A 26,147-nucleotide genomic window follows, 5' to 3' on the forward strand; every position below is an offset into this window, starting at 1 on the left:
ATGTATTTATCTGAAATTCAAAGTTAACTGGGCGTCTTGTATCTATCCAGTGGGAATATGGAAGAAACATCAGTCAACTCAACCAGGGTGGGGTGAGGAATCAAAATTATCCATATAGACCTAATCCATTTCATCCAGATCACTCAGTAGGGCCACACTTTGCTCAATTCCATGGAATTTCATTCCCAAAGAAGGCAATGAATACAGTGCCCTCTGGAGTAGGGAAGAGGAGGGAGGAGAGAGGAAAGAAGAGGGGGAGAGACAAAGGAAGTCACATTGCAGCAAAGTCTTTAAAGTTGGATAGTCGTTTGCAAGGCAGAAAAGCAAGGGCAGCACTTCTAGGTGAGGGGGCAGTGAGGTCTGGGGGGCTCATCTAGAGAGATGAGGCTGGAGATGTGGATAAGGTCTGGATGATGATGGGTCTGGAGTGCCATGGGAAGCGGCTTGTGCTTTATCCTGGAGGCCCCCAGGAGCCATGCTGGAAGTTTTAGGCTGGGGAGCACCAAGACTGCGTTTGCATTTGAGAAAGTCTGGCTGCTTAGGAGAGGATAGGTCTTTGGGACTGAGACCAAGTCAGTGATCCAGGAGAGGCAGGCAAAGGCTTAGATCTTACCATTACTTCTCCCCAGCTCCCCCTTCCCTGTCTCCACAGGGGCTGTTTCATGGCATTTGAGCCATTGAAGCCATTGACATAAGGTGTCAAACAGGACCTGAGGCTCTGGGTCAGTATAGGCCTCGACTGAGACCCCTGGGGGAAAAAGGAGAAGGGAAGCCCAGCCTGGGGAAGCCAGGTGCCTCAGGCGGGTTTCCCCTCCCCGGGAGCAGGAGTGGCCAGTCTGCATTTCTTCAGGTCGTGACTTCCTGGGGAAAGGCAAGTCAGAACAGCTTGGCTTGGGAGAGTTACATCACCTCCCCTGCTAAACAGGCTTAAGGGTCCCCAGAGCTTTATGTTCTATTCCACTCCACCTGATTCTGAAATTAGAAGGCAGCATGGGGTGAGAAAGGGCACTGGGCTAGAAGTCAGGAGATGGAAGATTGAGAAGAGCACGTCCCTTTCTTGCTGCGGGACACCAGGGCTGGTTCACAGCTCCATTTGTTCATTGCTGTAATAGGAATGTTGAACTGGGTTCTCCCCGATATCTTTTATGACTCTCATTTCTGAATTCCAAACAGAGGAGAAATTTTATAGGTTTAAGGTCCCCCAGAACTGGGAAATTTATCTTTTTTCTTTTGCTTTATTTTCAAAGCTCTATACAAGTTCCAAACATATCGTTACAATCCAAATATACGTACCCAAACCTTTAAATAATGATATTCTTCATATTCTTTGTTTTTAAGTCCATATTTACTTCCCAAATGAATACTCATCCATCAGTATCAAGATGTCTTTCTTTTTCAGATCCTTTCTCTACCATAATTTCTAGTGTTGTATAGTTCTCACAATGATGGGTTCTTCCTCTAATATAACCGAATTATTCACAGAGACCAAATCCATTTCATCCAGATCACTCAGTAGGGCCACAGTTTGCTCAACTCCACAGAGCCTCATTCCCCTAGAAAAGCTGTGGTCATGCTGCCCTCTGGAGTTGTGCAATGCCTGGATCACTTTTTTTTTAATTCAAAAATTTTTTAATTTTTTATAGTTTCAGGTGTACAAAGCAATGTAATAGTTAGACATTTATACCCCTCACAAAGTGATAACTCCCATCCCTCCTGGATCAATTTTTGTCAGAGCTCCAGAACTTAGCACTTAGCTATGAGCAGCCTACACTCTTTTATGGAGAGGAAATTGCCCTGGCACCACCATGAACGGTTCAGGAAGTTGGAGTGAATAGTGAGTGGGGAGATGGGATTGGAAAGTGGGAGAGAACTGTGTCCAGCACATGTCACAAAGCATTTTTCGTTCCAATTTTAGTATGTGTGCTGCTGAAGCGAGCACAGAACATTTTTCATTCTGGCTCTCTGGCATTCCTTCACATTCTTTCTGTTTCTCCATTTAAGAAATGGAAGATAGAGCTCTGGTATCCCATGGATGGACCAAATGGTTCTAGAAGACCCAATTCTAAGGCTAGACATAACCCTATGTATATGAATCAAATCCACAGTTTGATTGCAATCCTGGGAGGGATGCCATTTCATCTCAGTCTATATTCTTATTTTTTATATTAAGTGTTAGGCAGCGAGTCTTAGGATGGAGAGAAATCATTTTTTAGTGTTCTTCCTTCCGTTCAGTTTAGGGGCTGTAAAATTAATAACAAAACTTATCATTTTGTAATCTCCTATTATGTGCCAGGCACTGTGTTAAGGGCTTAGTCATTTACTGCACACACCATGCCTACATGGTGAATATTCAGTAGGTACGATTAGCACCATTTTGCAGATGAATAAACAGGCACAGAAGGAAACTGGTTGGCCTTCAGTCTGACAGCCGTAGGGAGCAGAGACACTCAGCCTCAGCTGGGCTGACTCCAGATCTGTAGTCCCAACTACCGTCATACCCTGCCTGCTGGAGAGGAGCTATAAACACATCACATATTGTTCCTCCCTCTGTGAGCTTCCTGATAGCACATCTTTGCCCTGAAATGAAAGCTGGGTCAGAACATACAGTCTGAGCACAGGGGATAAATGTGGGGTGAAAGCATGTCAGTGTGAACAGTTATGCAATCCTCTTATCTGTGGGGCTGGGCCACCATCTGTGAACTATGAGCCAGGCAGCTCAGCCCTGAAGGGACCCAGCACCCAGATCCCCTGCCCACCCCTCTCCCCGGGGAAGCAGGGGTATGGGTGGAGAGATGTCTGGACTCAAGAGTAGCTCTTTCTCCCTTCTCCAGAAGGAGCAGAGAGCTTATATTTAATTCCTAAAGGAGCTGTCTTCTCCTTTTCCAGGCACCTGGCACACAGCATCAGGGTAAATAATATTTATTGAGTACTGGGTCAACTCCAATAGCTAATTCAAATCCTCACACTTTATTTTACCAATTTTATTGCACTTCAGAAAGGTCTTAAGTAGCTTGTCCAGTGTTTCACAGAGAAAGGAGAGCCAGGATTTCAATCCAGAGCTACCTCATGACCACTACAATCTACTGCTGCCTTCAACATGTTTTATTTCATTTTGTCCAAGATGCTGACAACAAGGTTTGCAGCCCCTGGGCCTCCTTTCCCTGACACCTACCCCCATAAGAAGGCCCCATCCTCCCAGGCCCTCTTCCTTGCCTGCCAGGGTCCTGCCCACCACTCTGCTACAGGGCAGAGTTGATTTCAGCCCACTGGACCAGCCCACTTTCCAAAGGGCCCGTGGAGTCTCTTGTAATTGCACCTTATCCCACAACTGCTTCATTTAGTAAAAACAAGCTCTGTTTATTTTGAGAATTTGTGTTTGGGGAGGAAACGTTTTATACTCTATCTTTCCATCACTGTCACCCCAAACCACGATCCTTGGAGAATTCATGGTGTAGAATTTGTGTAAAAAGTGATACAGGTGCAGGTCTTCTGGCCCAAGAGCAAGGATTTCAGGCTCTGTTCCCCGCTCTGCTCTCAGTCCCCGCTACTTCCCAGTCTCATGTTCTCTCTCTGCATTAATCAAGAATGAAGTCCCTCTAGGGACAAGATGAACAGGAATGAGATGATGTCCAAAGAAATCTTTGCACATCTGAGGAAAATCAATGTTCCCCATGAAGTTAAACAACATAACGAATGTACAGCATTTAACTAGTGACTGCCAGCTCAATAGCTGCATGAGGCATTGGGCAGGTGGAGTGTGATGAAGTCACTGGCACCTGCAGAGTCTTACAGAGCTGGCAGCTCACAGGGTGTGGCTGTCAGGAGAGTGCTTACCTGAGTTTGCCTGCCAGGTACAGTTGGTGGCATGCCACAGCTCTCAGGAAATTGACCTAACTTGGATTTTTCTGTATGGACACAGAATTGCAAGAAATTCTCATTTGCATATAGATGGGGAGTTTATTTTTCCTAGAAACTGCATGTCAAGACCCAGAGAAAGAAGCATTTCTTAATAATGATTAATCAGCTATATCTCAAATAAGAAAGAAAAGAAAACAATTAAGGAAATGAGATACTAAGGAAACAAGGGGAAAAACAATCTCTCAAATGTGGATCCACCCAGTAAACCTTGACAGCATTTCCTCTTATCCACCTACATAAAAGTGACCAGCCCTTTCCAGGTAGCAGAGAGACCCAGAGAGAAGACACAGAAGCAGCCTGAGCACCCAGGGAGAGGTGAGCCTCATGCCAGCCTCCATCAGTGGCTTTTATTCATCTTCATACTAGCCTGCATCCTTCACAGCTGCAGAGGTGACCTGTCATCATTGTGTATGGCCTATGATGTCCCAGGTGCTGGGTATTTTGTAGAATGTGGAGGGATACTCCATATAGAGGATGAACCTTCTGGTATCTTATTCTCAATAAGAAGAGATGGAGAGTGGAGAAGAAGGCAGGAAGGGGGGGAGAATCTAAAGTTTACTATTAACTTTTAGTTCTAGGAACTATGCTGGGCACTTTATGTCTTCTTTTAAATCTTTTGCAGGATTAAATATCTTTTTAAATGTAAGCAGCACCACTGGTTCAGTTGACCCAATCAGAAATGCATTTCTTTCTGTCTGGTATAAGGGGAGCTGCTGGAATCTCCAGCTGTCAGTAGGATGGTATAGGGGGAAGGAGAGAGGGCCAGCCTGTCTGCCTTTTAATCCTGGCTCTGCCACTTGGTGGCCATGTACTTTGGGCAGGTTACTTCACTTCTCCAAGTCTCAGTTCCATTTTTGGCACAAGGGAGATAGAAACAGAACCTACATTACAGGATGGTTGTGAGCATTACATAATTGTGTATTGGTGCATTAAATAATAATAAAATGCTTGGTACAGTGCCTGACATATGTGCCATGTATGGTACGTGTTCACTACTGCTGTTATCTGTATCTACCAAGATGTCTGAAATCGCCTCATCAAGCTAAGGAAGGCATCTTTCTCCTCCACAAGATGTCTGGGGCTCCCAGCTTGGGCAAGCAGGCAATGTCCTACTGTTCCCGACAGATGTCTTGTCAGAAGAAAAACTGTGCTGTCTTCCTAGTCATTTGGCTTTCTAGAAGCTCCTCAGCTGCCTTTGGAAGGGATAGAGCTCTGGGGGACTCTACAGACCTTCCTGCCAGCGGGGTCTATATTTTTTGTCAGAAAGAGGGAGGTTGGAAAAAGAGAAACCAAGCTCTTTGGTATAATGCCTACTACGTGGTGAGGACTCAGTACACACCTGCTCTCTCATTAAGAGTGATGATGATCTGAGGAAAGATAAGGAAAAATGCTGTACTAAACAGGACTTGCCATTTCTTGGCTTTCTGCAAAAGAGCCTGGGAATCCCAAGAAAGATCTGGGGAGTGGTGGTGGGGAACGGGGGCAATTGGGGCTCATGCTCCTGCACGTACATTCTCTATAGTTAGAGCACCTGTTAAGTATAAAAGTAGGGGGTCGGGGGGTGCTCCACAGCCCCCTCAGCTGGCTTCTTATGTTCAGTGCCCCCCTCTCTTCCACTGCCACACACACTGCACATACCCCAGCACACACACAGCTGGAAGTGAGAGCACTGAGTGGGCTCTGTGGAGGATGCTGGCAGACCAGAGGGCTGGTCTGTCACATATGTTGTTATAAGACTTATCTTTAAGGCGAAGCTCTGTTTGTGAATCTTGGTCTACTAGTGGGAAAAGTCAAAGAACGAGGTCTTAACAAGCTGTACAATTATGCTGTGTGCAACTTTTCTCAATGTGTGTTGTGTGATACTATTTAAAGTGGTTAAATGAAAGAGGTGAAAAAAGACCGAGTAGGAAGGGTGAGAGAATTAGAAGAGGCAGTTTGGGCACCTCAGGGTCTGGCCTTGTCTAGGGACTGGCTAGCTGCAAACATGTCCCTCATACCTCCCAGCTCAGTGGGGAACAGAGGGGAAGAGCCCCACTTGCCCTTTGCAGGGATAGCCTTTCTCTCTCTCTTGACTGTGGCTAATTAGTTATTAGGCGATGTCTTAAGCCTCCCTTTCTTATCTTCTTCAGAAGGCAACATCTTCATAGCTGACTTCAAACAAATAATTTTAAGCAGACAGGCAGTGGGGATTTATAATAAAACGGTATCGCCTATGTCAGGGGCAAATATAGAAAACCAAATGTGCTTTTATGGTTTTTCAGATCTGTTGCCTAATTCCAAGGGTGGATTACCAACCCTGTTTTTCCTATTTAATTGATTAAAAACAATACTTTTCACCCCTGTGGACAAAGTGAGTTGTGTTGAGTCATAATAGAGTGACATGCACACAAATACATTCTCTGGGACTTGAGAGAGCACTGTAATTTGCTTCCTGGGGTAGAGGTGGGGGAGTGGTGGGAGGGAGGAGAGAGGGCACATTTGATTGATTCAAGAAATCCAGAGGAGGAGGCGACACATGGTTCTGAACTCCACCGGCTGAGGCAGAGTCTGTTTTCTTGGTTACTGCCTGGCCTGCCTGTGAGGTCATTAGGGGAGCTCAGTCAGGGGCCTCTTTTATTGCTCTCCACTTTTGACCGGACATCTGCTTTCTATCCTTCTTGCAGGACATGAAGGCACAGCGTGTTTCCCCCTGGCTCCTGGGCGCAATACTCTTCCTATGCTCAGTGCATGCCCGAGGTCTCAGGAGATGTCTGATTTCCACGGACATGCACCAAATAGAAGAGACTTTCCAAGAAATCAAAAGAGCCATTGTGAGTATGGGTTCAGGAGTAGAGTTGTGTGGGCAAGGTGAAGGTGTGGGCAAGGGGGCTTGCCTACCTTACATCCTAACTTGAAGAGCAAGTTCTTTATCATCTTTTGTATCTCAGACATGGGGTACTCTTCACCTTTGTCTGTTCTTATGTTTTCCTCCATAGCAAGCTAAGGACTCCTTCCAAAATATCACCATCCTTTCCACATCGGAGTCCCTGCACAACGTCAAGGTACTGACCTGTGTCTGCTCTTTCCTACATTGCTAGTTTTACAGTGAAGTGGCCCTTGGCTGAGAAAGAAATCCTCATCCTGTCCCCATCTCTTTCCTAATCTCCAGTGTACTCTAAAGGCACTTGGCTTCTCGTTAATCAACTGATGTGTTAAGGCACATTCATGTCTCAGGGACTTTGAAACCCCTGGGAGCCATTATTCTGTTGTTTGTGTCTGTGAGGGTTTTTATTTGTTTGTTTGTTGCTTTTTGTTTTATATCCCTGTAGATACAAATAACAGAGTGGTGGTTATCAGAGGGAAAGGGAGGTCGAAGAAGATAAAGGGGGTCAAATATATGGTGACAGAAGGCGACTAGGCTTTGGGTGGTGAGTACACAATTGAGTATACAGATGTTGTATTATAAAGTTGTACACCTGAAATTTATGTATTGTTATCAACCAATGTTACCCCAATAAATTTAATAAAAAAGAAGCCCCGGGGAAGAAATAAAGAAGTACCACTTACCTAGAAAGTGATTGAGGTGCCACATGCTCAAATGGGATAGGACATCTAGGGCTTAGGGTGATTCTAGAAGGTTTCGTGGGGAAGCTGAGAAAATGAGCAGTGACTTAAAAGCTGAGTAGGTTGTGGGTTAGTGGATAAAAGAAAGGAAGGGGTTTGGAGAGCATGGAAGAATGGGTGTATAAGATCAATGAATGTACGCCAGGGGGCAGTAAGGCAATCATACTTGTGGTGCAAGAAATGTGAACGTGAGTGGAAGAGCATGAGGTGGAAAAATACATTGAAGTCATTTTACCAAGAATTTTGAACTCCAGGCTGAGCCTGACCTTAGAATAGAAGTAATAGGGAGTCTCTGTAGGTTTTGAGCCCAAAGGCTGCATGATCACAAAACCTTTTAGAAAGGCATTCTGGTGACGTTCTTTACAACTAGGCAAGAAAGCCACTGTGGAGATCAGTCCAATTTTCCAGATGAGAGAGATGATAAGAGTAAGTGTGTTACAAAACAGTTGGCTCATGAGGTGATAATTCACTTTACAGAAGGGGCAACTGAGAACTGCCTTTAAAAGTGAGCTCTTCCAGTCCTTGTAAGAATCCTGGAAAGGTTTGGTTTTTTGTTGTTGCTTTTTTTTCTTTCAGGTATTTATATGTGACAGATTGTAAGGTATATTCGCAATGAGTTACTTTTTCCTTGGGCTTCTCTGCATGAAATAATTCTTCTAGGAAGTACTGGGCCTGATTTATTGAGCAAACAGATGTAGCCTCTTACTAAATGCTATTCCAGCCAACTGTGTAAGAGACTCATAGGATATCACAGCTGCAAGTGATCCTAGAGTCCATCTATTCCAAAACCATCATTTTCACATGAGCAAATTGATATTTCGGGAGGGAGAATGACTAGCTAGAGGTTGAGTTAGGATTAGAACCACATCTCACTCCTCTGTCTCCAGATTCTTGCTCTCTCAGGGTCTAGAAATAACTGAAGTAGCATAAGGAAAGGGGTCAATGAGGGTGCAGTCTTTATCATATTCCTCCCCCTCTCCTTTCCTTCTTAATTAAAGCAAAGATGTGCAACTTTTTGCCCCTTTGGTTAAGAGAACCAGCAGAAGCAATGGAAGAGAAGGGTCTTTGTGTTGCAAGTAGAGTTTGCCATCTAGGAAAAGCTACCCACGGGGCCAAAGAGGTTTTGCTGCTTTAATGCTAATGAAGTTGGATGCCTATCCTGCTGTAGACCCCTCCCTTCTCAGATTGAGCTATAAATCTGCAAAGTAGCTCACTGACTCTCAGGGTGGGGTGCAATCTGCTAGAAGGAGTCACCCTTGCCATTTGCTGGGAGCTATGCCACGGAAATTCAGGATCCCTCCCTTAGAGAGAGCTGCGCTCTGCCAGCTGCGGACCTGCCCAGACATAGGCATTTTCCACAGCTATCAGTTTCCATTCTTGCAAATTTCAGCTCCATCCAAATGATCTCTGCAGTTTAAAAAAGACAGATTGGAAGAGAGTTGAGCAAGGTGGCCAGGGTGTCATTGCAATGGAAGGAATATATACCCAGTACATGCCTGGTATGCAATAGCTATTGAATAAATCCATGTTGATGGGTGGGAGACATTACAGAGAGGCAGAATTCAGCACCATGTAAGGATGTACCTTTCAAAAAACCTCCTCAGACATCCGTCCTTTCAAAAGGGAGCTGCCTGATTCCTGGAAGAGTTTAAACAGAAATTAGTGGTGACATGTTGGGGATACTCTAGAGAGAATTCTAGTCTATGGCTGGGTTCCATCCCTTGTTAATATATCTTCTGGTCCTATCAAAAGGGGATGAACTGCAATCTCTTCTCAGTGCTTTCGTTATGAGTAGCTTTGATCTGGTAAGAGGAGATGGACCCTCGGAGACCAATATGAATTTTAAAAAGTCACTTTTAGTTATCTTGCTCCTTCCCACCTGTACACAAATGGGCTGCTTTGGTTTCTAACATAATATGAGAAGAGGGCCCTGGGGCTTTCTCTAAAGTGTGTCTGTAGCCCTTAGATGTATGCTGTGTGACCAAGAGCCTCCTGGAGTTTTACGTGGACAGAGTGTTCAAGGACCATCAGGAGGTGAACCCCCAAATCCTGAGAAAAATCAGCAGCATTGCCAACTCTTTCCTCTACATGCAGAAGGCTCTGCAGCAATGTGTAAGTCACCACATTGGTATACTAAGCATCTGTTCCCATCTACCCCAGGGAGAGCCCAGGATGAGCTGGCCTCAGTTGGCCTCCTGAAACGGTTCCTGGAGTCAAAGGAAATGCCCTGCGCTGTCTGTCCACAGGGGCACTGTCAAGAACCTCTTCCAGCGGTCACTTCTTGCCCAGGGCTTCTTCCCTGCTGATACCTTAGTAGACTCAGGTTTCCTCATGGATAGTGCTCCTGGGATAACCACTTATGTCAAAGCATGCCTTATGCGATCCCAGGGCTGGCCTGTGAGAGGGCTATGCCAAGGATTACAGATTTATCATAGATATATCCCTAGTTTCTTTGTTTCTGGCCCTTTGGGGTTTCCATACCAATTAACCTCTGGGTGGTTCCCAGGTATAGCCTATCCCTAAGGATCAACTCCAAATTCCTTGTTATCTATTAAAATCGAACATCAGAAATAAAACTAAACAGAAACAAACCAACAAAAACTTAGACCAAGAGAAATCCTGGCTCTAGCCCCATCCCTTACAGTGATTTCCTGTGTGACTTTGTGGAAAGTTACTTCACTATTCTGTGCCTTGGATTTTAAAATTGTTAGAAGAAATCAAGACCCCTGCACCACTTACATTCAGGTTCATTGAACCAATTATTTAATTAACCAACCCAACAAATATTTATTGAGTACCTACCTTGTAGGGTGCTGCATTCACAGAGTGGTGAATCAAGACAGATTTGGCATCTACTTTCCTAGCCCTTCCAGTCTGGTGGGCTGTCAACCACAAAAAGCAAAAGCCCTGGTCAAACACAGGGTGACTCTACAAACGGACCTTACTTCCCCCTGCTGCGCACCCCTGAGTTTACTCACCTGACTCTCACCTGGGGAGGAAGGAGAAATGTCACTTCATATGGGGAAGTGGTGGAAAGGGTAGGGTGGAAAGGTCCTCTGATGGGTGCTGCCTCCGCTTTATCAAAGCAGGAGCAGAGGCTGTGTCACTGTGGGCAGGAAGCCACCAATGCAACCAGAATCATCCATGACAACTACAATCAGGTAAGGGCAGAAGAGAAGATGAGGAAAATGGCGATGACAAGTAGGAGCCTGACTAAGACTTCTGCCTCCTCTCCACTCAAATTAATTCATTTACTCAACGTGTATTTATTGCAGGCCTTTCCAGTTCTCTGTGTCTGCAAACAGTGTGTTGTTCTTATTTGCTAATTTCCTGGGTTCCCCTTCCCCATTATCCCTTCACCATTTTCTTATACCCTCACATATTAGACTTAACCTGTGTTAAGTTTTGAGGGAAAGCACATACTGTTTAAGATGGGGGTGACACAGAGAGAGCAAAGATCCCCCATGAATTGGAAGCTGTTATGCATGAAACATGTTACCTGCCAGGTATCACTGTGGCCTGTAACCATCATGAGTGTTCTGTGTAGTGCAAAGCATGCTTCTCATGTAGATGTAGGTGCACATCTCACACACAGGTGGTGGGAGAAGTTGTGCTTCTGACATGCGTTGTTTGGAGATTTTGTTAAAAGGCATATTCTGGACCAGTAGGTCTGGAATGAGGCCTGTGATCCTGCATTGAGACCACACTCCCAAATGATGCCAGCTTTGACTAGCAAGGAGGTGGGGAGTCTATTCAGAATTCTTCTTCTTTGTGGAGAGGTTTCATAGGGTAATGTTATAACAATGGCAAGAGTCATATTGTTCTTATTATGAGCCAGGTATTGTTCTAAGCACACTATAGGTATTACCACATTTATTGCTCACAACACTGCTATGAGCCATTATCTGCATTTACAAAATTAGAAAATTGAGAGAGTAACTTAGCTAAGTTTATACCGTAACTAAATGGTGGAGGTAGGACTCGATCCCATGCTGTCTGGCTCCACAGGACATATTTTTGATCTTATCATCTCCTTCTAGTATGCTGAGGAAGAGGTGTAGTAAGTCAGGAGCCTTGGGTTTTAGTGCCAGCCCTGCTACCAACCTGCTGTGTGTGATGTTGGGTAGGACACTGATCCTTAGGGGCTTCAGTGTTTTTATATGTCGTATGGGGACAACACACTTTCCCTACCCACTGCACAGCACCCTGTGATTGGGACCTTCTAACGCTAATGTGAAAAGGAAAATAAGCAGAACTCTCCAGGAAGGCACTTTTTTTTTTTCCTTTTTCTTTTCTGTGGAAAAATAGGAAAAAGAAAAACAGAGGACAAATAATACAAAAGTTAAAATTTTGTTTACAAGTTGCTAACTTGATTTAACTGCTCATTTGTGGAAAACAATTTGTGTTGCCTGTTGGGAAAATAATTTTGTGCAAATATAATTGATGGATAAAAAGAAAACCTTGTGAGGACCAAAATACGGCGAAAGTGATTGAAAACAATTACACTGTCTAGAAAGACAGGTTCTTATGATGATTTCCCTGGTTTCAGCTGGAGGTCAGATCTGCTGCTATCAAGTCTCTGGGAGAGCTGGATCTCTTTCTGGCCTGGATTGGCAAGAATCATCAAGGAACTTCCACTGCTTGGGGACAAGAAACCTGATTACTTTGTGGTGAAGAGCCCTGTGAGGTTTCCAGTAGGAGACAGCCCACTTTGAAGGGGAGGGAAATGTGGACGATCCCATTTTTATGCAAATGAGGGTCTTTTTGAAGAAACTTCTCTGCTGATTTGGCATTCTCTCTTGTAGGGCTGAGGTACTGTAGAGGAAAAATCTAGGTTGAGCAGATCTCACCTTGCAGGTGAAAGTCCCACTGGCTGAGCCCAGGCTCTCTGATCCCACCTGAAAGCAGCCTAATACTCCACTGTCATATTTATAATGAAACATGTCCATTGAAAGGTCCTGTGGGCCATCCTGGAGGAAAAGGGTTGGCTTCCCCCTAATTTATTGTTAAGTTGTTTATCCCATGTCTGTGATGTGAGCTGAGCAATATTCTGTAAGTGCATATTGTACTGACTGATTTATCTTTATATAGTCTTTATTTTATTTTATTTTTTTAACAATTAGTGGAAGTGTCTTTTGATTCAGGGAGGGTCAGTCAAGGAATCATAAACAATGACTATTAGAAATGAACGGGGCCTTAACGAACATAAATAGATGAGGAAACTGAGGCCCAGAGAGAGATAAGAACTTACTGAGTCCCAAGGCGAGTTAATACAGGGAAGGGTTCCAAACTGGGTCTCTAAAGTCTCCTTCCAACACCTTGTCCTCCACATGATGATTAAGAAAGTGAATGGAGGGCTTCTGACTACCGACTCCTTGACATCATTTCACTTCTTTTTTTTTTTTTTTTTGTTTTTTTTTTTGTTTTTTGTTTTTTGAGAGCCCACTGGCCCATGTGGGAATCGAACCGGCAGCCTTCGGAGTTAGGAGCATAGAGCTCTAACCACCTGCGCCACCCGGCTGGCCCCATCATTTCACTTCTGATCTCTTTATCTGTGTCTTTGACTTTTCTCTCTGTCTCATTTTCTCTGTCTTTACCTTTCTCTGTCATTTCTTTCTTACTGCTCCCAACCTATGAGGTTAGACAATTAAGTTCACGAACTCATCCTAGAAAAAGTGCTACATACCTCATTGCTGAATATCATTATGGTCACCTTCGAAGTACTCCCCTTGGGAAGCTATGTACTGACGCCAGCGCCTAGTCTACCCTTCAAAGCAATTTTGGAACTCTTTTCCTGGAATGGCCATCAGAGCTGTCATCACATTACCCTTGATGTCCTGAATGTCATCAAAATGTCTTCCTTTCAGTATTTCCTTTATCTTTGGGTAAAGAAAGAAGTCATTGGGGGCCAGATGAGGTGAGTAGGGAGGGTGTTCCAATACAGTTGCTTGTTTACTGGCTAAAACCTCCCTCACAGACAGTGCCCTGTGAGCTGGTACATTGTCGTGATGCAAGAGCCATGAATTGTTGGAGAAAAGTTCAGGTCATTTTTGTCTAGTCATTTTTTCATGTGGCCTTTTCAGCACTTCCAAATAGTAAACTTGGTTAACTGTTTGTCCAGTTGGTACAAATTCATAATGAATAATACCTCTGATATCAAAAAAACATTATCAACATCGTTACAACAAGTTTGTGATCTTAATTGTTAGACCTCGTAGATACATCTTCTCTGACCTTAAATTCGCCTCTATGGGTATATATGTGGGGCTAGAGAAGGGTGTTTCTGACAGAGGGATGGTTGTCATGGTGACAAAGCTGAACAAGTACAGCCCCAGGCATGGGATATCCTGGGTAGAGTGGAGAGATGCTAAAATGGGCACCAACACCTAGGTGGACACTCCTCATATGGTCAAGACAATAACAACTGAAACACTGAGCCTCTGCCATGTGCCAGGTGCTGAAATAAGCACTCTCTATGCATTATCCCTAATCAATATCCACACTGTGACTGGCTGAACACAAAGGGGCTGGCTGAAGCACACTTTCTTTATTCCTACCTGAGAAAGAGATTTCACAGAGCGTGCTTTAGTGGACCGAGCAGGACCTCTGAAGTGAGACAGACCTGGTTCCAATCCCATGTGATTTGAACAAACTACTTATGTCTCTAAGTCTTCTTCTGTAAAATGGAGACATAACACCAGTCTCAAAGTGTTGCTGTGAGCATCAGGTGAGGTGAAGCCACTCCCCCGCCACACCCACCATCCCTGTAACCCTGGATGGGGAGGCTACAGGGTGTAGTGTGAAGAGCGCCAAGCTAAGAGCTGGTCTGGTCAAGGTTTCTCCTGAATTACTGGGGGCAGGTTCTAAATTTCTTTGGTTCTTAGTGGTCTGTATTGTGGACGTTGACCTCTATATTATCTACTGTGTATGACAATTTAAAAGCCAGAATCATTCCAATGGCCTAGGGAGCCTTCCTATCTGCATACACGGCCTCCCCAGCTTTGTTTCCTCAAACCGCACACCCTCCTGCTTGCCCAGCTCCCACCGACCCAGCCTCACTGGCCCTCCTCAACTAGATTGAAGGACAATGACTTGGAGCTGATGGGCCCTGGAAAAACACACTGTTCCTCAATATTCTCCAATAAAATTTAAAAAAACCCCGATATTGTGCCTTACAAGGAAACATTACTTTAAAAAAATAATAAAAAATAAAATAAAATAAAAAAATTATCTCCCAAACCATACCTTCTCAGTCCTCCATCAGTTCCTAGCAGGCACCCTTGAGAAATCTAGGACTCACTTTCAACTGCTAGGGTGCAGGGGGTGGGAACTCATAGCCTATGGCAGGACAGTGCCAGGCACTTTATGTAAATGATATCGTTTAAGCCTCAGAGGAAAGGAAGAGGTTGGAGGTCTTATCTCCACATCATCAGTGAGACATCTGAGGCTCAGGTAGGTGGGGGGGACTTGCCCAAGGTCGCATGGCTAAGGGACAGCAGATTTAGAAACCAGGCCAGGTCTAGTCTTTGTGGCTCTAGTGCTCTCTCCCCTCGTTGCTGGCTGGACAAGTTCACTTTGTTCTGGCCAAGGCTATATAATCCAGGCCCCAGGTGACTACAGTGGATGCCAGGAATGCAGACCATTAAACCCAGATGCACAAAAAGGCGTCTGGACTTAACAGCAACAAGCATGAGAAGTTACACAGGAATTTATGAACCAACACAGAGCAAAGAAGCAGAGGTCAGCTTCTGAAAGTGTCACACAATGTTCCACTCCTAGCTGAGTGTCTGGGCTCCTCCTGGAGGACACGCTATTCTTTCACCTTCCAGAGCAAATCTCTGACAGCCACACATGCTCAGGGCAGCTGTCCTTTAGCACTTGCCCAGAAGTTTGGCCAAATGGATAAGCTTTTGTGTGAAATCCTGGTCCTGCCACTTACTGTGGGACCTTGGGCAGTTTACTTAACTTGAGTCTCTGCTTCCACATGTGCCCAAATGTAGGAGATAGCTGCTTTGTGAAATTATTATGAGGATTCGAGGTACCATTTATAGAAGATGTATAATTTGTGCTCGTTAAAAATGATGGTTGCCGGGGCCAATGGTACTTTCTCCTAGGTCTGCATGTCCAGAAAGCCCTCACCTGAGTCCCTGATATGGTTGCTTGCAGTTTCTGTGGGGTCAGCTAGGCTCCAGACAATCTTCCCGATTCTCCCCGTTACTCAGACACCCTGTCACACCCTGTCACCTGTGCTCTGTTCTTCTGCTGTCACAGACTCATCCCAGTGTAGGACTCTTTCCTCGACTCTGCCTAAACCTTGTTCCTCTCATGTCTACCATGTTTCCCCAAAAATAAGACCTCGCTGGACAATCAGCATCTTTTGGAGCCAAAATTAATAGAAGACCTGATAGTATAATATAGTCTAGTCTAGTCTAGTCTAGTCTAGTCTAGTCTAGTCTAGTCTAGTATAATAAAGACCCAGTCTTATAGTAAAATAATTAATTTTTTTACTATATTTACTTATATTAATTTTTGCTCCAAAAGACGCATTAGAGCTGATTGTCCGGTTAGGTCTTATTTTCAGGGAAACACGGTAGCACAATCCCTGGCACACACGAATCACTTGATATCCCCCACATAGCTGGGAATGAATGTCTGTGAAAAGCAGATGCAAACTGGTCCTGGAGGTTCAGGGGTCAGCGTATCATGAAAGGTCAAAGAGTTTGGGGGAGGATGATTTCTTAAAAAGTTGTCATGAGCTCTAGAGTGTAGTTGAGATAGTCTATACTTCCAGTTCTGTTACTGAAAGACACTCAGCCCCATCTCTGCCGCAGAGCCATATCAGTAAAGATCTGAGTGTTGTAAGAGACATCTCTTCTGCATAGGCATGAGGTTTGACCCAGGAATCAGGTCCTAGGAGAGGCTTCAGAATCCAGTTTTCAGACCAGGAGAAAAGTTTGACTCAGCATGTCCCTGGATGGATGCCTCTGTCTAGTCGTTTTCCTACATACTCTAAGAAGACTCTGTGCCTCAGTTTCCTTATTTGAAAAATGAAGAAAATAACCAAATCTATCTCATATGCGTGCCTGAGGATTGAATCACTTAATATTTTATGATGTACTTAGTGCCTGGCACACAGTGTGTGCTACAAATAATAAAAAAAAAGTCAGCCAACATGTTCTGTTGTTGTCCTATCTCTGCCCCAGCCTAGGCTTAACTTCCCCAGAACCTTTGCCCCAACTTCAGGACAGAAAGCACTCTTCTCCCTGCTCCTTCCTTTCTACTTCCACCCCCTGTTTGTGCTCCCTGGGACCCAGAGTGGTTTTTGGGTTCTTGAAAAGTCAGAGATATCTGAGCATCCATCTCCTCTCTCCAGACGGAGCTCCTCGGGGACAGCTACTTTGTGAGTGGCTGCACTCAGTAAATAAATAATCCTTGAATGAATGAATGAAGCAAATGCAACCTTAGTTGTCTAGGTAGCACACTCTTGGAGGAAGCATGTGGTTTTGACTTTTGGCTTTAGGCATCTCTTAGTCTTCCTTTTACCCTCTGGGACCTTCTACCCCTTGATTGGTGTCCCTGTTTCTAGCTGATAGCAAATGTTTTCCCTTCTGTCTGGCCTTCCTGATTTTGGTTTCGATTTGTCCCTGATTGTTGTCTTATGGTCCTTAACTCCACATCCTGCATCCTGAAGATCAGTGCCCACCACTTCTGTCTTGGGCTACCAGCCCTTTGGGGATCTTGCTAACCTGGGCCCCAGCTCACCTGGGAGTGATGTGGTCCAGCAGCCCTGTAAGTGGGAAGAAGGACCCCAAGAAGCACCAACTTCACCTCTTGTTCCTCACTGCTGCAATGCCTCCAAAACCCTCACACCTAGCCCAAGAAGAGCACAGTGCAACTCTAGATGAGATGCCCCTGAGGCAGAGTACAGGCAACGTCCCTCTGTGGTAACATCTGCTTGTGGCAATGGGATTATGCCCTTGTAGCTATAAATGATGTCTAATGTGAGAATTGCTGGATACAAGACAGAGCTCAGTCTCTGCAGGGAACCAGGACATGAAAAAGGGCTTTGAATTTTGTTAGGGAAATGCATCCACAAGCAAGTGTGTTGAGCTCCTGTGACGTGTGTGACATGGATCCATCCCCTGAGTAGGTTACCAAAGGAAAAGCCACTGATTCTTAGAAATGCAAAGTCTCAGATTGCAGCTTCCTCAGTCTGATGTTCCCACTTTATTGCACTGACAGTTTTCAACCTTCTTTTTTAAAATTTTTTATTTGTAGATTTTTCTTTGTTTGTTTCAGGTGTACAAAGCAATGTAATAGTTAGATGTTTACACCCCTCACAAAGTGCTAACCCCCCTTCTTCAATCACTGTCCCCCCCCAGCCCACACAGGGACAACATCCGTTGGGTACAGAAGTGCTCTCTGGTCTCAGGAGTTTTGTTCCAGTTGTTCCTGCTGTAAGGAGCAAGAGTCCTTCTGCTCCTGCCACAGTCTCTCCATCCCCAAAGCTCATAAAATCATTAGTTCTTCAAAGCCTTGCTTAAACCGGACTTTCTCCAAGAAACCAGCCCAGATATCCTCCTTGACCCTCAGAAGTAATTTCAGCCCCCATCCACCCACCAATGCCAGTGATGAATGTAGACCCTGAATTTTCTAGGAAAGTCCTGATAACAAACAGTCTCTCTTCTCATCCCCATTAGTAGCTTCATTCTTCTGAGACTTTGTGTCACAATTGGGAAGGTATCGTCGCCATACCCATGGGCCTTTGTGTGGCCACTAGAGTCAGGAATTTTAGCCTTTTGTGTGCCATGGACCCCTATGACACACCAGCAAAGCCTCAGGACCCTACTTAGAATGTTTCTAAATATATAAAATAGAATACAGCTATCAAAACATGGAAATGGCAAAAGATAGCATAATACTAACTATGCTTCTTTATTAATGCATTCATTAACAGGATCTAGCAGCAGACCTACTAACTACTGATATTTCTAAGCAGTGACGAGTATAATGATATTTTGAGGTATTTGAAACAACTGTAATGTGATACAAAATATCCGTGATTTCTATCAGTGAGGAAGTCATAGGTACTGCTAATACTGTTATGGTGTATTTGTTTCCTATCCTCAAAATTAAAGCAAATGCTAAATTTTATTAGAGGTTAGTGGCGGAAAAAAGGATGTGTTTTTTTCCCATCCACCTTCTCCCAGGTTAAGAATTCCTACATTAGAGGGTCTGTTCCCCTACCATGCTCTGAGGTCCCAAGAGACCATGTGTTTCCACTTTTGTACCCTTGGGTCATTCAACTAAGTGCCCACACATGGAGAGTCTCCATGTTTGCTTGTGGAATTAAAAGAAGAAATGAATATATCACTATTTTCCTAGGTGAGGAAATTGGTAATTGAAGGCTATGTCTGGAGTTTTGCTCCCAGACTTTATGTCCAGAGGAGGTTTTTCCAGTGGCTTCTACTTTGCAGGTAGGGAGAGGGAGAAATTAGCCAACTTTGGGGACCCAGCTATGTCAAAGGAATTCTCAGAAGAAAGAATGACAGCAAGTTGAGCTGGTTAAACAGAGCATGATGGAAAACAAGAGGAAAGGGAAATGACATCACTCATTCTGTGGGCGTTGAAGATGGAACTGAAAATGTACGCTTCTCATAGTCAGCTGCTCCGCCCATCCCCACCCTGCAGGGAGGGAGCAGGGGCTGCAAAGTTCCCAGCACTGCAGGACCGGGAGTGGGAAGGACTCTCCACCTGGCTACCAGTGAACTGAGGTTCTTCCTCCAGTGGAACCCTGACTTTGCTGATATTTCCCTGCAAAGTGATGCAACTGGGTAGGAAACCCGGATGTCAGCAACAGTGACAGCTAGTAAATAGGGAAAACCCTGAACTGCAAACTCAAAACTTGCCCTGGGAAAAAAGGAGTGGCTAGGTTTTCTTCCTGGTTTCTAAAGAACTGTTTCCTGAGGGTGCCTGCCTGCCGGCTGCAGGGGAGGAGGACCTCCTCATAGGGAAAATGCCGACTGTCCTCCAGTTTCCCCTTGGAAGCCACACACCTCAGTCTGCTCCCGTATGTCTCTGAGGCCATTCTGAATCACCGTTCCTTCGCTGGAGCCCAAGTTGAGTGCCTGTGAGCGCAAGTGAGTCTGTGCGCAGGCCATCTGAGGACGTCTGGGTTTCCCACAGCCTTCAGTCCCACCCAAATGGTTGGAATCCCCACTGTTTCTCACAGCCAGATATTGTGGGGTCTCCTCTTTCCGGCACCAGTACTCTTGGCTGGGGAGCTTGGTGTGGGGGTCATGGGATCCCTCGCTCTTCCGGGGAAAACCTCTGTGGCCATGATATCTCTCCTGATTCTCAACTGCCACACACCTGTGTGGGGCCCGTTCTGTGTCTCCATCCCTCCTACCAGTCTTGACATGGCTTCTTTTTTATATCTTTAGTTATGAAACTTCTGCTCAGCTAGACTTCAGATGGTTCTCCAGGTTGATTGTTCTATAATTTAGTTGTAATTTTCATGTGTTCATGGAAGGATGCAAGCACAGTGTTTACGTACTCTGCCATCTTGGATCTCTATCCACTGTTCATTATTTTAAAAAATCTGATTGGGGAAAAATAAAGTATATTGTTAGCTTTCAAGAAAAAAAACAACAAAAAAATCACAACTGTTTCCTGCCTCAAAATGGCTTCGTTAGGAAACTGACTTTATTTCATGAGAAGGGATTCTGTTTTTCTCTCCTCTGCCCAGTTGATCGTTATAATTAAGACCCAGCTGATCTTAATCACGCTGATCCTCAGTTTTGAAACCCAACTTCCCCAAGTTAGCTTCTTGTGCTCATAAAATGTACCCCCGTTTCTCCACCACAGTCACATCGTCCCCCATTCATCCCATTTGAACATTAACAATGTACCAAGCACTGTTGTCATGCAGGGTCTCAGCTCCCGCTCCCCACATAAGAACGCAGGATGTGACGAGGCCAAAAAGGAACACCCACGGAGCCATAGGTAGGGAAGTCATACCACTATAGTCTCGCTGGCGGCTGGGCTGGAGACACAGGAGGCAGGAGCCACACTATCCACAACCCGCCATCCACTTGTCTCTGCCAAACAATTTCACTTGCTAGCAATCCACTTTTCTGCAATCTGCAATCCACACTCCGCCGCTTGAAAGCTCAGCCACCACCTTCTTGCTAGCCCCCATTCTCTGCTAGCGTAGCCACGGGCAGTTATATTAGTGGCAAATGGCTCACTGGTTACAGCTGACAGCCAACTAGCCACAGCTGATGGCCATCCAATCACAGTTGATGGCCATTTACTACCTGAGCCAGCACCTTTCCACATGAGGGCAAGAGCCTGGAAACTACACTCCTGGCTCTGTCCCCACAACTGTGCTGCCTTTGAAGATCTCGGGGTTCTGCATGGCAATTACCACATCTCTCCCCGCTGTAGGACCCTGTTGTCTTAGGAGGAAAACAAGGAATTACAGAATCCAAAAGCTGAAATCATTTAATTTATTTCTCCACAATTCACAGATGTGGAAACTGAAGCTCAGAGAAAGAAGTGATTTTTTTTTTTTAAGACCACACAGTGGGCTGAAGCCTAGAGCTAGTACGTGGGTTTCTAGATCCCAGTCCAACTTCACATCCCTTGGCATGATGTTCTAGGTCCTTGATGATAAAGTCATATTTCCAACTTGATCTGCGACTGTCCCTGTGCATGAAATGCAGCTCCAGCCAAGCTAGTCCCTTTGCTAGTCTGCAAATATGTTGTGAGTTTTGCTGCCCGAGTCATCTCTGTCCTGAATGCCCTTTGTCGCACTCCACTTCTCCTTACCTCTCTAGCATCTTTGTTCATTTTTTCTCTTCCTGTCCTTCCAGGCTCAGCTCAAACTCTCCTCTGTGGGAACCCTCCCTCCTCTGTGCTCCTTAGCATACACTTCCTGCTTTCTCCATAGTACTGGCTTTCTCTGTGGTTCTGCAAGTGCATGCCTTATCCCTGCAATGAGGCCAGAGACCTGACTGAGGCATCACTAATCCCCATGGCGTCCACTACGGCGTCTTGCACATAATTGGCATGTAGTCAATGTTTATTGAAAGAATGGCTTTTAAAATCTATCCTATCAGACACAAAGAGTAATAAAAATCACCTTTTATGATTAAAGATTTACTATGCATATACATAAAATCCTCCTGCCAGCTCAGTGAGCCAGACAGGCAAGGTAGGTTTTAGTCTTCATTTTACTGATGAATCAATGAGTGCCCGAAAGGTGTAAGGACTAGTCTTGGGTCACCCAAGGTCACCCTGAAAGTTGGTGGTGAGAAAGTAAGTGTTAGGATTGGGCCTCTGGCTCTCAGTCCTATGTGGGCCTCACTGTCAACTCCCTCTATGTTCTTTCCTTGGAAGATTCAGTTCTTCTGCCAGAATTATGGTGGGAAACCCTTGTTTCTTGGTCTCATTTTTTTAAGGGACACTACTTATTACAGGAATAGTTCATAATGGGTTAAGAGTGTAACTTATTGAAAAGAACACTTGATTGATTTCAACTTCTGGGTCATTTACCATCTGAGTGACCTCATGCAAACCATAGTTTCCTCTTTTGTAAAATGAAGGAGTCAGAATGGGTATTCTTGAAGTCACGTCTAGCTCTAACAGTCAGAGAGTGATAATCTATCATTATATAAGAAAATCCTTGTCATTGGGGTAGAATTCCTTAACCTAGTAGATTCATGAACACTTCAGGCCTTACTGGAGAAGATATTATGCAGGGGAGTTCCCGGGTCCCCCACAAATTAAATCATGGAGCATATTCACTGCTGGCCATTGTCTTCTCTAAAGGATCAGGGATTGTACCAGCAGGTAGGGGCCAGCTTGCAAAGGGCAGAGACTCACAATAAAACCCTATTTCACTTTAATCCTTATGTGACAACTTGAGGGGAAGGTCATGTTATAGATGTGCCAATAACTTGCAATTATGTCTGGAAATTATTTGCAATGCTGAATGAACATGTTCCTGGACATGATATGGTTAAAATTAATGTTTCCAAGAAAAAAGCAGTGAATTTCATTACATTGGGAAGTTTGAAAATCTTCTGATTTTAGGACTTGAGGATGAGTTGCAACAATTCATCGCTTCTCAATCTCCGTAACTACACCCACCCTGTTTATTGCCTATGAGACAGGAACTCAAGCAGCTGGGTATTGCCTATGATAGGATGGAATTATCCTAGTGATTCAGGATTCCTGGGAGGGATGATGGAAAGTGCTAGGGTGAGAGAGATTCTTTAGTTTATTGTAGATTCAGTGCGTTACTTTCAGAAGGTTCTCAGACAGGTGAGATGGGTGGTCTGTTATCTAAACTGAACATCTTGTTGGGACTTTCCCTTATACATAGGCTCAGAAATAAAACTAGGAATCCTGTTCCCTGGCACCCCCATTTCCACCACTTTTCCAGGGCCCTCTTGTCTGTAAGGATACACAGTTTAATGCAAAGAGTAATGAATTCTAAACTAGGAGACCTAGGTCGAAGTTCCCATTCTGCCACTGTCACCTTGATCTTTATGTTGCCCTCTCGGCCTTAGTACACTCACATCAATAAAAACAGTAGGAAGACATGCTATTTTTTGAATATGTTCTGTTACTTACTGGCTGGGTGAACTTGGGGAAACTATTCAACCTTTTTTTGCTTTTTAAAAACTTATTGGGGAATATTGGGGAACAGTGTTTTTTTTGCAGGACCCACTAGCTCTACATCAAGTCATTGTTTTCAAGCTTGTTGTGGAGGGTGCAGCTCACTGGCCCATGTGGGAATCGAACTGGCGACCTTGGTGTTATGAGCACTGCGCTCCAACCGCTGAGCCAACTGGCCGCCCACCATTCAACCTTTAAGCTTAAGTTTTTTCATCAGAAAATTGGGTTATAAGACCTGTCTCGTGGAAATAATAATCTATTCAACACATGTTTCTTAAAAGCTTACCACGAACGAGGCTCCATTCCAGGTGTTTGTAATATAAAGATGGTTGAGACAGACACAGTTCTTGCCCTCAGGAAGTTTATGTTCTTAGTGGGATTTTATGAGAATCAAATGAGAATATGTACATTACATATGTATTAGTATATATACATGATATGTTATATATAAATGATTACAGTGTACAGAGCATTTAATATTGAAGCTCAGGTACTGGCCTTACCATACTCTACACATCATCATAATAATTATTAGGTTGAACCATATGACAATGCTATCAGACCAATTTTGACCTACCCGAATGGAAATTGCATATGGTTCAACTTACAGCTATATTTTTACTATCCTTGATTCCTTCTCTCTCTAACCCAGGGGTGTCCAAATTTTTTCAATGTTTTTTACCATGGGCCATATGCGGTAAAATACACAAACAGCCGGGCCACTCACTCAAGGTGAAGTACATATTGCCTCACCTGGTTTATTTAAGTAAACTAAATATGTTTTTGGAATTTGCTGCGGGCCAATTAACAATGGATTGCGGACCTCAGTTGGCCTGCGGGCCGCAGTTTGGACACCCCTGCTCTAACCTATACATTTAATTAGTCTGCAAATATTTTTTTAAATGTACTTAAATTCTCTTAAGTCTCTCCATAATTAAATCTTTTCTGGGATTACCAGTCTTAGCTGCTTCAAGTAGCCTATCTAATCACATTGCTTCTTACTGAAAACCTTTATAAGTCTTTGCTTTTGGATAAAGTCTAAACTCCTTAACATGACCAATATTATTTCTAACCTCAAACCAGCTTGTCTTTACTCTCATCTCCCATCCTCCTAGCTCAGTCTAATTTTAGGCCGTTTGATAATTACTGATTCATTTGTATGTCTTCATTTTTAGGTTTAGCCAAGCCTGAGATCCTGCAGCTTTAGGATGTAACATAAAGAAGAAACAATTTTAAATCAATATCGTCATTCAATGGTCATCAAGTAATAACTGAGCACCTACTAGGGACTGTTGAGTGTTGGGACCATGTAGATGAATAAGGAGCTCTCAGGCTAGTGGGAGATACAGATACATAACCAAAAATGCACTTGACCATGATAAGTACAAAAGAATAGTTATCACATATAACATAAACCAGAGGTCCACAGGTGGGAAGGATCAATTTTGCCTTGAGAAATGGAGAGAGAGAGAGAGAGAGAGAGAGAGAGAGAGAGAGAGAGAGAGAGAGAATGAGAATGAGAGGTTAGGGTGAGGAAAGCTTTTGTAGGAGAGTAAGCTGAATTGGTGTCTGTACAGAGAATGGAATAGGATCTACTCAACAGATGTTAAAAGAATAAAGTATTTTGATATAAGAAAAAGAGAGACTTGATTATTGAAGTGAAATTTGGATTGCACATGAAAAGCTAAGTTGAATTAATCATGAAGGATAACTTAAAACAAAACAATTGGCATTCAATATTATTCAACTAATAAAAATTAAAACAACAACAACAAACACCATTGGGTTCTTCTTGGCTAATGAAAAGAAATTGACTGGCATTGGTACAGCTTCTGTTTTCTGAAAGTTTTGATTTCAAGTATTCTTGTCAGACCATGTTTCTCAGTTTTATTTTAATCAGTTATAGATGATCATGAGAAGTTGTTTACTTAGCACCAGTGATGGAAGAACAGGTATGAGCTCAAGAGATATTTAGATTAGATATTCACACATACTCTCAACATGTATCATGCATTACAACGAAAAGTTATGTTTTTCATTTTTAAGGAACTTTAGGAAGACATTAAAAGACATTAAAAGGAGTATTCTGATCCAAAAGATAGAAGAGCAAAGAATCACAGTGACACTGAATGTCAGACTGGAAAGGATTTGATACATTATCTCATGTAGAAAATTTTATAAAATATTTTATAAAATGTAAAATATTGCTCTCACTTTACAGATATGTAAACTGAAATCAAGAAAGGTGAAATAATATGCCAAAGTCATCCTGTAATCCTGGGACTCAAACACAGGACTTCAGCATTCTAGATATTGAGTAGGAAATAAGTTGAAAAGGAATATATTATAATCTCTACAATTGATAGTTTTCAGACCATGAAATATGGCATGCAGTTTTTCTCAAGTGCTTTGATTTAAACTTGCCTGGACATGTGTTCCTACCTGATGGATTCATTAGTCCCTGTCTAAGAAAATCTTCCAATGTCGTTAGGGAAATAAGGCTGAGGACCATGAAACAGAATGCAACATTAGAATCTCTCACATGCCAAAGAAAAATCTGCTATTGGAAGTCAGAGAAGGGAGGGGTTGGTGTGGTCTGGAGTAATTCAGGAATAAAGAATTGGGACCCACTCTTTAACAAGGGAAAGAAGCTGATCAATGTTGGGGAGACATGGTGGGAATAGCAAAAGCAAAGTGGGAGTAAGCCCACCATGTCTGTGGTTGGGGAGAAGCCTGCTTAAGAAGAATTGAAATTAAAGGAGAAGGCAAAAGCGCTTCCTGGAATTCTTTAGTTCTGTAATTCAGTAATCTTTTCTGTCCTAAATACCATTTACCCCCCTTCTGGAAGGGAGCCAGAAAGAAAGAGCACATCTTTTATCTAACAACTATGTATGACGAGTAACCTCCTAAGAAGTGCTTCCTTAGAAATGTTGACGTAA

The 26,147-nt window shown here is 43.8% G+C and overlaps 1 protein-coding gene across 1 annotated transcript; it reads left to right on the forward strand.

The window, feature by feature from the left end:
• Positions 1-6,584: 6,584 nt before the first annotated feature.
• IL19 (interleukin 19) lies at positions 6,585-12,181 on the forward strand (the record flags this gene model as incomplete). The annotated part of the gene is made up of 5 exons (XM_081026190.1): positions 6,585-6,728; positions 6,894-6,959; positions 9,481-9,633; positions 10,608-10,682; positions 12,071-12,181. 5 exons carry the CDS (start codon positions 6,585-6,587, stop codon positions 12,179-12,181), a joined length of 549 nt encoding a protein of 182 aa, XP_080882316.1.
• Positions 12,182-26,147: the final 13,966 nt, after the last annotated feature.

Source organism: Rhinolophus hipposideros, assembly GCF_964194185.1.
Source record: "Rhinolophus hipposideros genome assembly, chromosome: 19".
In the NCBI taxonomy this organism is placed as follows: Eukaryota; Metazoa; Chordata; class Mammalia; order Chiroptera; family Rhinolophidae; genus Rhinolophus; species Rhinolophus hipposideros.